Genomic DNA, 14,420 nt, shown 5'->3' on the forward strand with positions numbered 1-14,420 from the left:
AGGGTTTCAGCTGGATCGGAGCCAGAGCTCTGTGCCAGCTCCTGATTGTGAGAGTTAACTGCTCTTACTTATGCAGGAAATGTACAATTAACAAATTCAGATGGATAAGGAGCTCTTGACATGCTCTGCCATCATTCCCTCCACTCGAGAATGAAGTTGAAAGGGAAGTACCGTTTCCACTCAGACTCATTTCACAAAGTGAAAACTTGCCCTTCCTTTAACTGAGCCAAGCAAATTAAAGCTGAAATATTAGGTGAGCACATTTATATCAAGTTCCACCTCAGTACATTCAAAAGATTGTTCCAGAAGGTCTTTAGCCTAGCCCAGGTTGAAGCAGTGGAAACCAGCTACCATTGATCCAAAACAAAAAAATCCATATTTCAACAACTCCATACAATGTTATTCCCTTGGTGTTGTTTAGTTTACAAAACCTGAAAAGATGGCAACTTCACAATGTGGATAGAACCTCTAAGATGATGCATGCTATCTCTCTATTCAATTAGATCATACACATTAACATAATTATTAATATAAAAAAACATGCATTTTATAGGAAAACTAAATCCAATGAGTCATACAACCATTGAATCATACCGTTTTTGGTCACAGAAAACAAAATCGTATCAAAATAATAATAACTGTTCTTGAGCTCTAGCTGAAATACAGTATGGTATTAAAAGGATTTCATAGATGTGGTGTATTTTTAAACTGAGGAAAATACTTTAAATTTAAAATGGTTACAATGACCTTTTGGTTACAAGAGGACATCAGACCTAACAGAAGTAAAGGAAGGCTTCTCAGTTGAATGAAAAGGGTCCTTTAAATTCAAAAATACTATATCTTAGGAACTTAAAAGGAACCCCTGGCTATGAAGACTTGTAGTTCTTAAAAGATAAATGTTAGTATCAGTTATAATAAAGTGATATAAAAAAACCTTCTTGATGTCTTCGTTTTTATAAAATTTGTAAAAATAGTTTAACTCGTAGGTCGCCATTGTTGTTAACGTCGCAATGCACTCTGGGTAGTGACGTCAAATGGTTGCACTGGCCGGCTTCGGGACCCTGTTGTAACTGTTCAGCGACATAAACATGTCATCTGTTCAGCCTTTTCAATTTGAACCCGAGCGAAACATGAATGAGGAGGACAGCACTGACAATGTTTCACAAAACGAGCATCAAAATGAAGAGCAAGAAAGACGGGATGAGGCGAGAGTGGGACAAAACCGGTGGTGTATGTGCGGCAACTGCATCTCCACCGAGAGGGAGAGTGTTTGTTAGTTGTTGTCCAATTTTTGTCAGCAGATGTTCACGGTAAGCTATTGTGTGATCAAACTTATTCCAATATCAATAATTGTGGAGATTATTAGCATCCAGAGCTGTCGTGTGCTTTATAGATAATTAGCTTGTTGCGTGGCCACGGGCCGCCCGCGGGCCGTTTTGCACTAGTTTCGCATTCATTCCGTTTAATCGCATATTATTTTCAATGCGTCTGCGTCATATTATACATCATTTGGAAGCTGAGAACCTCGTGAATCGAACAAAGCAAGCCGTTTTAGGATCACGGAGACACATCAAAAGCAAACACAGCGTTCCCTACCTTTCGAGCTGTCTGGAAGTCCAAAAACAACATGTAGCATGATAATCCCGATATCCAGAGAAAGGTAAGAGTCCAACGAACAAAAGTAGCCACTTCGTTTAGTCCCACGAGCACGCTAACTCCGCTTATCGCTTTGTACCGCTTTACGGCGGAGCGGTACTTATCGATGTTTAACGCGCATTTCACTCGCTCCCCGAGGGCGTTTAGGCTCCTTATGTGGGAAAATTGTCGTAAAAGCATTTGATTTTAGTCTTCGTTTATAGCCAGCCGCTCCGGTGAGCTCTTTCAGCAGTAGTGGTCGACTTAAAGCCTCAAATGCATCAGGAGAAAAATGTCGAGAACACAGCCACGGATCTTTGGGAAGTTGTGTCCGTCCACAGGCATCTTCCCACTCCTTTCTCCTCTTCTTGTCAGTAGGAAAGCAGTGTAAACTCACATCACTCCCCTTGTTGCCTTTTGACTGGAAATCGCATCCAAAAGCAGTACAATGTGGCATTTTACTTGAAATTACTTTCAAACGCACGTAAACAAACACTAGCGTCAACAGCTATTCTACCGAGTGCAACCATTCTACGTCATCGCCCCCAGAGTGCATTGCGCACGGAAAACATGGCGTCCTACGTAGGTAAAAATATGTACTAAATATTATATATTTTTAAAGCAATGGCAACATTTTGTGTGGTTCTAACAACATATTTTAGTACAAGAGAACAATTGTGGCGTATTAGGGCCTACAAGTCTTCATAGCCGGGGTTCCTTTTAAAGCTGTGGCTGGGTAATTTATTGCAGCAACATTTTTTGGTAGTTTTGATCAAATCAACTTCACAGTCTGACAGCAATCACTGAATCGAATGCTCTGACAAAAAAAATAAAAAAAATAAATAAAGAATCTATTTTTGGCTGTTGGAGGGCTGTAATAAGGCTGTCTAATTGTTTCATCTTCTAATGATAGGACCAGCTACCCGAGTGCCTTCCTGCATGCATTCTGCCTGTGCACTCATTGCAAATAATTGGAGTCTTTCACAAGCTTACTTTCTTGACTGCTGTGAGTACTAACAACAGCCCATTTTCTTGTTTACGATCATTGTATGCAGACGATATAGTGCTAATTTTGTCGTGTCACAATTTCAGACTTTCTCACTAGATTTAAGGACTAGGGTTGATGGATACTTTCATTTGAAAAGAGTTGGCAACACTAGAGTTGGCAACACTAGGTGGGTTGTTGGGTTTTTTGGTTTGATAACTTTTAAAATCCAGCTTAGTTTTGCTGGTTTCTCATCATAATTCGACGCTCTGAATAAAATGCTCCGGGAGTGTGATGACTTTGTAGAAAGATTGGAAAAACCCTCACAGGGGAGAGGAGAGGGGGTGTTTCAAGGTGACTTTCAACCCGCAGACCAATGCTCATGTCCCAAAGGGGTTAAGTTGTTTACATTTGTTTGTCTGGCTGAAATTCTAGTTTGTGTGCATAGAAAAAAACATGGATAACGAAGGGATGGAATGAGTGAGTTAGTCAGCGATAACCTTTGTGGTGCCACAGATGTCCACTTTATTCTCCAGAGCCTCCAACTCTCAAAGTAAAACTCATAAGACTTCTCCGTATAATGCTATGCCGCAAATTAAAATGTGCAAAAAAACACTTTGTTTTGATTTATACTATGTCGATGTGATTATGTCTGGAGTCACAACAAAAAAAGAAGGAACTGTCTGTTGTGCAACCCATCTACTCAGAATTTACAGCGTAACCCTTCGGGCTGTTCTTTTGAACTTCATCCTTCTTGCAGGCTTGTCTCGAGTTGGGGAGTGTGGTGGGAGTGAATCTCACAGAGCGCCGTATCTCTAATGATGCACATGTGGCCCAAGGCCAGCAGTTTTTTTGCATTGCTTTAAGAAACTGTCACTTCCATAAATAAAAAAAAGCACAGTTTGACTTGTTCCTGTCCCAAGACGTGAAGCCATTTATCTTTAAATTCACTAACAGTGTGTTTTCTAGCATTATTAGGCGGATGAGGACCAATGCGGCTTGTTTCAAGACTTTGTGCACTGATGATTTTCACTCAAGGCATTTTGCCAGTATCCTGAGTTGACCTACAATGAGCCATTCACTCAGGAGTAGGAATGGCAAAACAACCACAGGCAGCACCAGCCATTACATTCAGGTAGAACTGGGTCACAGCGCTAGAAGAAATGTAGCACCTCCTCCCTTATAGCTACATAACATCAACATGCTGAATCCAGACGATGAAGCCGGGGGTCACCTTGAGGGAAATCGCAGCATGAAGTTTTCCCCCTTAGCATTTTTTCCCCTTTCGCTACATGCAAAATAGTATAAGAATCAGCCTCTTGCATCTATAAATTACAATGCTCACCTTTGGAGGTCGTGTCTTCGCTAAATTTGTGAAGGAAGTAACGTTAAAGTGTCTTCAAGTGTGCGGTTGAATTAAAAGTGGCGGGAAGATTTGAGTTTTTGGGAGGCGATATCATACAGGTGTTGCAGCATATTCCTCGTCTCCTGATCCAGGTATAGAAAATCCTCACACCCCCCTCCCCCTCCCACTCGCCGACGTAAACAAACACCCTGCACATGCACAGTGTGCACAGCGACGCGCAGTATCCCTTCTAAGGCGTGGGCTTGGTGTTCTCTCAGTTAATGAGTTATAGATTAGCAGACTTTCCCCCCATTTTTAGCAGCGTGACATCATCGAATAAAATGGAGACCTCTGCTAGCGCAAGAAAAAAAAAATTAAAAGGCCCGAGACTGTCACATCAATTCAGATGAAAAAAGTTGAGAATGTATTTGCATTAGTAATCATTTGTGTTTACTCATGTGGCTCTAATTAGGATTTTTTCAACGTGCGATAGAGTCACTAATGCGTTTACAGTCACCGTCTAATCCGTGTTTTAGTCTTGACTTGTTGTTCTGTCATTTAGTTCATAGCAAACCCGATCATCAGTTGCTACGTTACAATCAGTTTGCAAGTTTGCAGAGGCAGACTACCAGAGCCACTCATTGTTTAATTAGCCGAGCTTAAAAGGTGTCCTGCACAAAGCCGCGGGGGGAGCACAGCGGGCGTCTGCATCTCAGGAGTAAGAGCTAAGTTTAGCAAATCCTCTCAGTGTGTTTCTCAATGACAAGCACATGTCGGAGAGTCTACGGAGAACCTCACGAAGGCAGAGCCTCACATGCAAACACCCCCGCAGACTCACCGGGTACCAGCATGCACGTTATTTTACCGTGACGGACGGACATGCAGTCCCGTACACGGTGTTCTGCCGAAGCACATGCACACACAAAAACCATGCATATAAGGGGAAATGAGCCGGCGGTGCTTTCTAAATTATTCATGATTTTTTTTAAACAGAGAAATCCATTTAATATATGCAAATGTTTTATTTGGAATTGGAAACTAAGCATGGAAACTGATTTTTAAAAAGTGTCCTTGTATTGACTGAGCATAAGATAAACATACTTAATGACTTATCCTTCATGGAAAGTATTTATCTCCAAGATAGTCAGAGGTCAGAGGCCTGGAGCCTGCCGATGATTCAGTGACTTGCTCAAGGGAACTGCGGCAGGAGGGAGAGAGAAACTCAGCTTTAAAGCAGTTTTTGGATGTGAAACTTTTAAAATTAGTTTATCGTTTTTATTATATGATACTGTATTTTTTTAGTTCATGACGGGAATGGTACATTTGATTTTTTTCTAAATAAAAGTTACACAGTACCATAAAAATGGACTGGAACTAAGCGAAATCAGGAGATAAGCACAGAGTAAAGCAGATAGAAGTAATACAGCAGATAAAAAAGAAAATACAAAATAAATACAATAAGAATCAGACTGCTGATGACTGATGGTCAACTCACTTTGCATTGTCAGCCTGGATCTAGAGATAGCCAGATGCGCACAGTGCTTAAAAGATAATCAGTACATTTAAGAAGAACTTCTTTCTTGCCAGCGATAATGTCATTTCCTTGATGTTCAAGCTTGGCGGAGTGCAATTCATCAAAGACCCAAAATGTCATCTGGTGGATTGCTTTTATTTTTAGATTAAGAGCAGACTTTATCTTTTAGAATTTGGGCACATGCACCTCGCAGAATCATAAAAAGGTAACATTCAAGGATCACAAGTATGTGTGTGTGTGTGTGTGTTTGTGTTTAAAATGGAGGTGGCCCAAATTCAGAACAATAACACGCACACATGAGCGATACAAACCGAGGGCCAGGAAACAAGTTCTCACCTTACATGATGTTGCCGCAGATAGCAGGTACATATATCTCAGCAAATATTGGCTGATCCAAAAAAAAAAAAAAAAAAATGCTTAAAACCTTTCATTTGAAACACTCGAGTGAAATAATTCTCATTCCTTTTTTAAAGTTCTGAAACCCTGAAAGACTCAACATTTTAGAATATCTATTAGTTTTTTTTTTTTTTTTGGAAAGACTAAGAAGAGTAGATTATCTTTGACAGCTAGGTTAGCAAGGTTATCTGTCTTACAAAACTGGAAAGAAATGACCATTTAAGATTTAAGTCAGTGGAAATCAGCTTGACAAGAGATAGAGTGAAAAAAAAAATCTACTTTGTGTTTTTCTCTATCCAGTCTCGAAAGCTGGCTATTCGTGTGTGAACTGTGTAAGTCTGTTGGTAGCAGTTCTCTTCCTTATGGCTGAAACTCTCTAAACCAAGAAGCTGCCAGCCTCCGCTGTAGTCTCCCCGAGTCTCCTCGTGACCCGACCAGACACCACTCGTGGATGAAGACGCGGCTGGCACGGTGGTGATACCCGGAATAACCCCGGGACAAGGGCTTTGAGGACTGGACGGCTTCCTAATGACACACAGCGTCTTGTCTCTGATCAAAGCGGGATCTGCTCCTCCGCGAGCAAAGTCTCTTTCGCACTGAGCAACGTCGCCCAACTTAACAAGTCTCGTCCGACTCAAGGGAGCGTCGCGGCTCAGGTGGCTGCGACTCGGTAAAATCCACCTGGCGGCGTAAGCCTCCGGCGGCGTCACCTCTCCACCTTGCACTTTGGGTAGACACACTGGCAGCACACGCTCACTGATCCTGGCCTTGTCTCTCAGCTTGAGCACGGCCACGACAGAGTCCGGCGCAGAGGAAAAACGTGGGTGGACTGAAATGTCTAAAACCTGTCGAGGCAAGTGAGAGAGAAGTTAGACAGGAAGTTAGAACACCTGAGAAAAAATGTGCCAACTGTTGTTGGGTTTGGTTTTTTTATTTTTGTAGTATTTGTCAGAAATTGGAGAACGTGCATCAAGATGCGTCAAGATTTGAAAATCCAAACCAAACATCCCAGTAAAGCTTAAAGTGCACTAAATGCTGAAGGATTCCTTCCTGTTGCCTCGACAAACAAGAAACCCATCCGAAAGATTAGACTTATTTAATGAGGACTCCTTGCTTGATATTATCACTGCATCTGCTGTCTGGTAGCTTTTTCAGTGAAAGGAAACTTTTGTGTACAGTATGACCGGGAAAATAAAAAAGACTCCATACTCCAACCTCCATAAAACCACCGTTTAAATTAATAAATGAGTTTAGACCTCACACATTGAAATATATATACGTAATTAACTATAGGAACCTAAAAACCTAAGAAATCTTTCAGTTTTTAAACGTATTCAGGGCATTTTTCTACAAAGTGACCGAACAAAAGGACACATATGAAACGAATGATGGAATTTCACACAAAACTAGGTGTTAGCAGACTAGTGTTGTACCCTGAGGTGGTGCGGGCCTTTCTGCCGGTCCTTGGCGGTCTGGTACTTCTTGCCTATGACAACCTTCACGTGTGCCGGGTGAAGGGTCTGCTGCCTGTCCTTGTCTACCACACACCGAGCTGCCACCAGGACGCTACGCTGGCTGAGCAGAGCCCCGCTGCAGGCCAGGTACCAGAATGTGGACTCCTCTGAGGCCCCCTGCTGGCTGTACGACGTTACTCCACGGGGCCTGTGGGTGGTGGCAGTGTGGTGGGGAGGTGAGCGGATATAGATGGCTGCGTGCCACGGCCACGGTGCGTCTGTGAGGTTGTTGAGGCGGGAAGTGTTGAATTTGCCACAAACTGTGTGAAGGGAAAAAAGAGTTTAGCTTCATCAACTACTAAAAAGGTGTACACATTATTGGTTCAAACATGTCACCTAGTGAAAACAATTCTTTTTTCTGCATGGAAAATGTTCTGAAACACTTCAAGGCCCAGAAGATCTGATTTTTCTGATAGAGTGAAATCGATCTTTTCGGTCTAACTCGACGAATTCCCCAAATGTCAAATTATGTTGGTGTTACTTTTGCTGCAGCAGCCACTGGCCACAAGTGAGATCAAATTGTGGGGTAAATTTGAGGTCTGAAGCTGGGCCTATGCTGCTCTCACCTGGCTTGCAGGAAACATGGCGCCCGCTCCACCTGCCAGACTTGAGACAGGTGCGCCGGGAGCTCCCCGTGTGGCGGTATAGTGCTGAGGCACACTTATACTCAATGCTGGTGTGGACCGGGTGGAAGCCACGAGGAAGCTCCACGGCATTGTCTTCATTTGACTGTTTATCCAACGAGAGTGGAGTAAAACCCGCCGACAACAAACCTTGCACGCTAAACCTGGATGAGAGGAGGATTCTCTGGTCTGGATTCTCTCTGTGGACGAGAAAAAGGTTTGTTTGAATCGGTTGTTCAGTTTCACATATTTATGGTTATATAAGTTGCTTCCTTATCCACCTGTATTGCATATTCACTGTACTGAATAATTCGTAAAAACATGCGCTTAATGACAATGCTAACATGCTGATACTGAGCATTCTAGGCTACTAGGGTTGCGATCAAAAATTGCATACTAAACGTATTGCATACTACATACTCAATCTGTATGCATTGCCTCACATTCTTTTTAGTGTCTTCCTCACAGTCATTGGACAGTCTGCCTGCATTTGGGGCGATTGAGTGTGTCGAGTAAGCTCATACAAGATTAGCAAGCATTTCTGACTATCATCTGGACCTTTCTTGAGTGCATAAAATCCAGATGCTGCGCAGTTGGAATATGCCTCATATTCAATGGTATGTCATTCTTAGTATGACTAGTTTGTTAGTATGCAATTTCGAAAACAGCCCATATTCTCATAAGCTTCTAATCAGAAATGTTAGCATGCTAACACACTAAACTCAAATGGTGAATGTCAACGCTGACCTAGATGAATAATGAACTAAACACAAACTAAAAACGCTGCTAGCGTGGCTAGGAATTAAGTTGACTAAATACACATGACACAATAACTGAGTGGGCTACCTTGATATCAGATTTGGCATCACAACATTTTGTCGCACAAGTTCGGAAACTTTGGGCTCTCGACATGCTGTAATGGGAGGAAATCAAGCAGGTGACTATAAATGCACAAGAATCACTTTCTGATACTCCATTGCATCAACAGTTCGATTTAAGCAACATGACTAATTGTGAGCAGAACGGGGAGTTATTCAGAGTAAATAGGTCCATGCATAAAATATAAAAAGGGACAAAACAATTAATTATTAAGATGAATGACTGCTTAATCTTCACAACAGATTGTTTACTATACATTCATCATGGTGTTATAATTTTAAGTTCCCAACTACTTTTGGCTGCCAGAAAAACAAACAGTGAGGCTAAATGTACGTTGAAAAGACGTGGGGAAATAGGTAACTTTGTCTATGTGACAGTGTCCCCAGCCCTAATGCATTTTTGAAAATGGGCTAACCTCTCACACACTTGGGAGGCCTGCCACTCCAGGATCCATTAGAGAGGCAGGCACTCTGGTGGCTTCCACTCAGAATGTACGTATTTTTGCAGAAAAACTCAACAGTCTCTGCACCTCCGGCTGTATCCGGAACAGTTCTGTGGTATCCATTGAGCAATTTGTGTGGAGGGGAACACCAGACTCTGGGTTGCTCTGTATGTGTTTGAGAGAAAAAGGAATGAACTTCACAAAATAAATACATCATGTGGCTTTCATACTGTACAAACCCTGACGAAGTCCTGGTGGATAAAAGTACCTTTTACACATGTGGGATGTGTGCCGCTCCATGCGTTATTAGGCAGACAGATTCTCTGCTTGGAGCCGATCAGCGTGAAAGACGTGTGGCAGCGGTAGTTCACCGACACAAGCTCCTCCTTCATTCCATATAAAGGCATCAAATAGCCATTCAGCAGTTTCTCTGGTAGAGCGCACACTTGATTCTTGACGGCTGAAACTGTTGATACATTTTGATGGATGAAAGACAAGCAAACTCAAGAGTCAGATTCAGATATTGTTCTGCTGTTAATTAAACTATAGGTTTAACTACATTTTGTAATAGTTTGCTGTTAGTCCTGTTAGTACTTGGTTGGTCGAGGAATACAATCGCAAGGTTTCTCTCAGTGCATTCTGCAGGCAGCCACCCCGACCACTCTTTGTGTAGCACCTGGAGGTGCAAAAGTCAAGCGTTGGCTGGACCTAAATAGTAAACATATTAGTTGAGTCCCCTCTTGGTGCATAAATAAAACAATCCCTTATGAGATCTAAAGATTTATGGAACCAGAAAGTGTATTATTTACAGTTCTCTAAGAGAGACATCTCTTTGTTCCGTTCCTAAGAATTAAAAAATGTTTAGATGTATGATGGGGAGGTAATGAGTGTGGTTTTAATGAGTCAAGGGGAGTTGTTGTTTGTTGTCAAGTTGTTGTTGTTGATGTCTTTCAGGTGATACTAGTACTGCAGTTTCACCTGCTTTAAAATAACCTTTGAAATCATTAATGCACATAGTATGAAAGAATAATGGTCCCAGGACACTGCCCTGGGAGACCCCACAAGTTCCAGGTTATTTGGAGAGCTTCCCAATAGACAAATCTGGTGACCACTTTGTGTTTTCCACCATCCAGCGGTCGTAGTGAGCCAGCGTAATAATAATCGTGGTAACTGTGTGATTTACAGCTGTGTCCTCCTGTATGTTAACTTGTGACTCTAAATATGTGGTTGCTAATTGTTTATATGCTCAACTAACCCTTTTGTGACCATATTCTTTACAGAAATGTTGCTCAAGGGTGGCTAACAGTGCAACTGTGGCAGTACCTCTATGATATGGTACGTTTTGCTTGCAAGAGTTCATTTCCAAGGACGGGTTCAAGCTGGATAAATGGGATCTAAAAGTTAGATGCATAATTTACATCAAAGAGAGCAAACGGAGAGGGATGAGTACGATTAATCTGTGTCTGTGCTGACTGTCCGTCTCACATGGCTGCTCTGTATAGGAGAGGCTGCACACACACACACATACACACACACACACACACACACACACAAATATGCTGCATGCAATCAAAACGAGGCGCTGCATGCATGGAAGGACTATGATCTGCATCATTTATTCATGATAACGGTGTCTGAGGTAAATACCTTCAGTATATCATGAATGAGAATATATCAGACTGAAACATTCTTAATCTATTTTATGTGGATTCCAGAGGCGAGACCACCTCATAAAACGCATCAGCTGAGCGCGTGGTGGACAAAATAAGAGCAACACCGCACATTACAGTGCAATACAGTAGGACACACCAAGGCGTATGTGTAAGAAGAGTTGACATTACAGACAATGATTGTACCTGCCTGAACTTTCCTGATAGGTTAGAACAAAGCCGTCAAAGTTGTTGTAGCCGTCTGAGACGAACAGGATGTGCAAGACGTTCCCCGAGCTTTTGATCGGAGCAGGCAGCTGATCCCCACAAAAGCGGCCAATCACGGAGGAGCTCAGATCGCTGCCGTCACGCACCTCAACATAGTCATAGCGACAGTTATGGTCAGACTCCAAACTGAGACGTGAAAACCTAAAACAAACAGATGTTGTGTTCAATAGATTTGCATCAGCTGAGTTGATGGTGGTTCTATGACTTTTTTTCCATATTCTATGAGAGTTTTCTTTGTCCTCAACTATTTTCTCAAAAGCCTTTTCGATTTGAAGGTACAAACCCCTTCGGCTAACAGTGATACAGAGCTGGTCGACTGTGAGGCCAATTGCAAATTGAGTAAAGAGTATCCATTGCACATGAATGAAACCTAGCCATTAACTCCTGGTCTATAAATAAAAGTAGGATTCTGAGTTAACTGCTGTGAATAAAACCTGTCACATGTTTAAAGAAATAGAAACGAGCCTATAACAGAATGATAATAGAGCCAGACCTTTTCTCTGGAAATAGGTCTGACTATGCGAGACTAGCCCAATATAAATCCTAACTCCACTATTAACCGATCGCCGGCCCTTTCATTCATCCGAACACAGACTAATCACTATTTGCAGATAAAGACTGACCTCTCTTCTCTTCTGTTTCAGGCCATTGATTACCTTTTCCATGTTTGCTCAAAGCGTTTGAAAACAAGTGACCCACCTCAGCTCAATGCTGCTGTCCCTCGTCACTTGCAGTGTCCATTCACATCGGGCGTTCGTCGGGTAACTCTCCATGGCTATGTGGCCCTGAGCCCGCTGAATGACGCCTCCGCATGCTGCCCACGACACAACCGTATTTTTATTTATGTATTTATATAAATGTATGTATTTTCAGCTCATTGTTTCCCTTTTGATGTGTATGGATTTTTATGTGCTCTGCTTTGCTTTGTCAAAAGCACTTTGTAAACTTCTGTTTTTAAAGATGCTATATAAATAAAGTTATTATTATTATTATTATTATTATTACTAAGTGATAGACTGGCGACCTGTCCAGGGTGAACCCTGCCTTCACCCAATGTTAGCTGGGATCAGCTCCAGCCCACCCGTGACCCTGAATACAGGATAAGAGGTAGACGATGGATGGATTATTATTATTATTATTATTATTATTATTATTATTATTATTATTATTATTTACTTTCATCAAATGAGTGTCAACAGTTTTTGTACACACCCCTTAGCAAAGCTTTATTAAAATCATGTGGGCAGATATATTTAAATGTAAGTGCTCGGCCACTTGGACCTATGCAGTCTCTAAAAGACAGGTTATATTGGACGACAGGAGCTGCTGGCTTCATGCCTTCCCTTGTGTACGTCAAACTGATAGTACATGACAGAATGTGGCAATTTCCCCTCGGGCCATGAAAAAATAACAATAGGAAAATATCCGGAGTGTGAATAACAGCAGAGGAGAGCAGGTAAACTTGTTTTGCTTGCCTCTATTAATAGCATCATGTTGCCCTGGGATTTACACGCTTGATATAACTTAGTTGGTGGCTGCTGTATGGCACAGTGACAAATATGTTTTCAATCATTATAAAACATTTTTAGTGGACATGAACTATACTAGCAGTTGATTAAGTATAAACCAAACAAAAACGCGGTGTCGCCACCACATGTCCTCATGGTGTATTGCAAATAAGCGCAGCAATGTGAAGCTTGTGACTGTATAACAGGCATAGATACTAACGAGGTTTATCTTTAGCTGAAAATGTTGCCTTAACTTACACTGCTGCTCAAAAATTTGGGGTTAGGGTTTCTCTTTTCTTTTTTAAATCGAAAAAGATTTGCACCAAATACCCATTGCTTATGAATTTGTTGTTCTGGCCCAGAAAGGTGATCCTAGATCATTTGTGAAATGTAATGCTACTTGACTGAATATTTCCAAATGTTCAGTCAAACATGAAAGTTCGGCAACACATCAAACTCACTTCTACAGTCCCCTCCACTCCAGCCATGGCGACACTCCGTACAAAACTGTCCGTTGACGAAGAAGTCGTCGTTGGCTTTCCACGTTCCGTTGTGGCAGGTTTTACAGTTCTCGAACAGACTGCAGCCTGTCGATGACAACGAGCAGAAACTGGTGTATTTCCTGTAGCGGATTATTACAGATTAAAAGGAATATCTACGTAGATAATGAGAGTAGTACCAGGGTGAAAGATGCAGGGGTCACATTCATCCAGAGCGTTGCGGCAGCAGGGGACAGTGTAGCCGACCTTTGACCCCTTTGAGGGACACCGACACTGGATCAGATGGTACTCACAACATGGACGACACATGACGTTCCACTTAGAGCTCGGGCAGTTGTCCCCCGTCTCTAAGGAGGCAGTCCACATGAAAATATGAAGGATAACAGCGAGGAAATAACATTTAGGATATTTCTATCCATATAACTGATTCAGCCCAGCAATTTTCTACGTGTGCTTATAGACATGTAGAAGTGCAAAACATGTCCTTTTGGCATATTTTCCCTTTTATCTCATGATGCAGATCAGACTTTCTTGCACAGGGGAAACATTTCATGATGACTGGACAGACTTTCCGTCTCTGCATGTGGTTCTGTGGCAGATGACGCTACCAAACTCAACTGTGAACCAGTTGTCAGACCTGAAGCCGCCATGCAAACTTTGACCAGGCGGCAACCTCCGGTTGTGAAAAGTGAAGCCAATCTTGAATGAACAGTTAACGAAGCAGGAAAGGCAAAGTGACTCATGAAGCTCACCGGGGGCTACAGCCAATTTCCATCCTAATTCTACCCCTCAATAGTTATGGATTTCTGCACTAAATGAAATGTAAAAGCCTCCCCCGATATCGAACCCTCACTATGTCCAATATCTACATTAATTGGCGATGGAAATGCTTGTTTGCGAGCTATCAGAAGATAAATCATGTGTTATTCATATTTCAGTGAGACACAGAGTGCTGTAGCGCAAACTGAGTAGTTGTAGCAGCAGAAGTGACTCATCGTCATGAAATAACTCCACAGTTAGTCAGCATTTAGTGAAGTTAACATTGCCACAAAGAAGAGGGCATATCATTTAAAGACTAGCTGATATTGTACAGTAAGTACGCTATTTAATAAAAAAAACCTG

At 42.0% G+C, this 14,420-nt stretch overlaps 1 protein-coding gene across 1 annotated transcript; it reads right to left on the bottom strand.

The window, feature by feature from the left end:
* Positions 1-6,051: 6,051 nt before the first annotated feature.
* pamr1a (peptidase domain containing associated with muscle regeneration 1a) lies at positions 6,052-13,664 on the bottom strand (the record flags this gene model as incomplete). Its single annotated transcript, XM_084012350.1, has 10 exons — positions 6,052-6,740; positions 7,329-7,669; positions 7,976-8,232; positions 8,879-8,945; positions 9,327-9,518; positions 9,622-9,819; positions 11,214-11,431; positions 11,990-12,104; positions 13,260-13,385; positions 13,478-13,664. The coding sequence occupies 10 exons, from the start codon at positions 13,662-13,664 to the stop codon at positions 6,171-6,173; spliced, it is 2,271 nt and encodes a 756-aa protein (XP_083868476.1). The 3' UTR covers positions 6,052-6,170.
* Positions 13,665-14,420: the final 756 nt, after the last annotated feature.

This window comes from Eutrigla gurnardus, assembly GCF_963514095.1.
Source record: "Eutrigla gurnardus genome assembly, chromosome: 1".
NCBI lineage: Eukaryota > Metazoa > Chordata > Actinopteri > Perciformes > Triglidae > Eutrigla > Eutrigla gurnardus.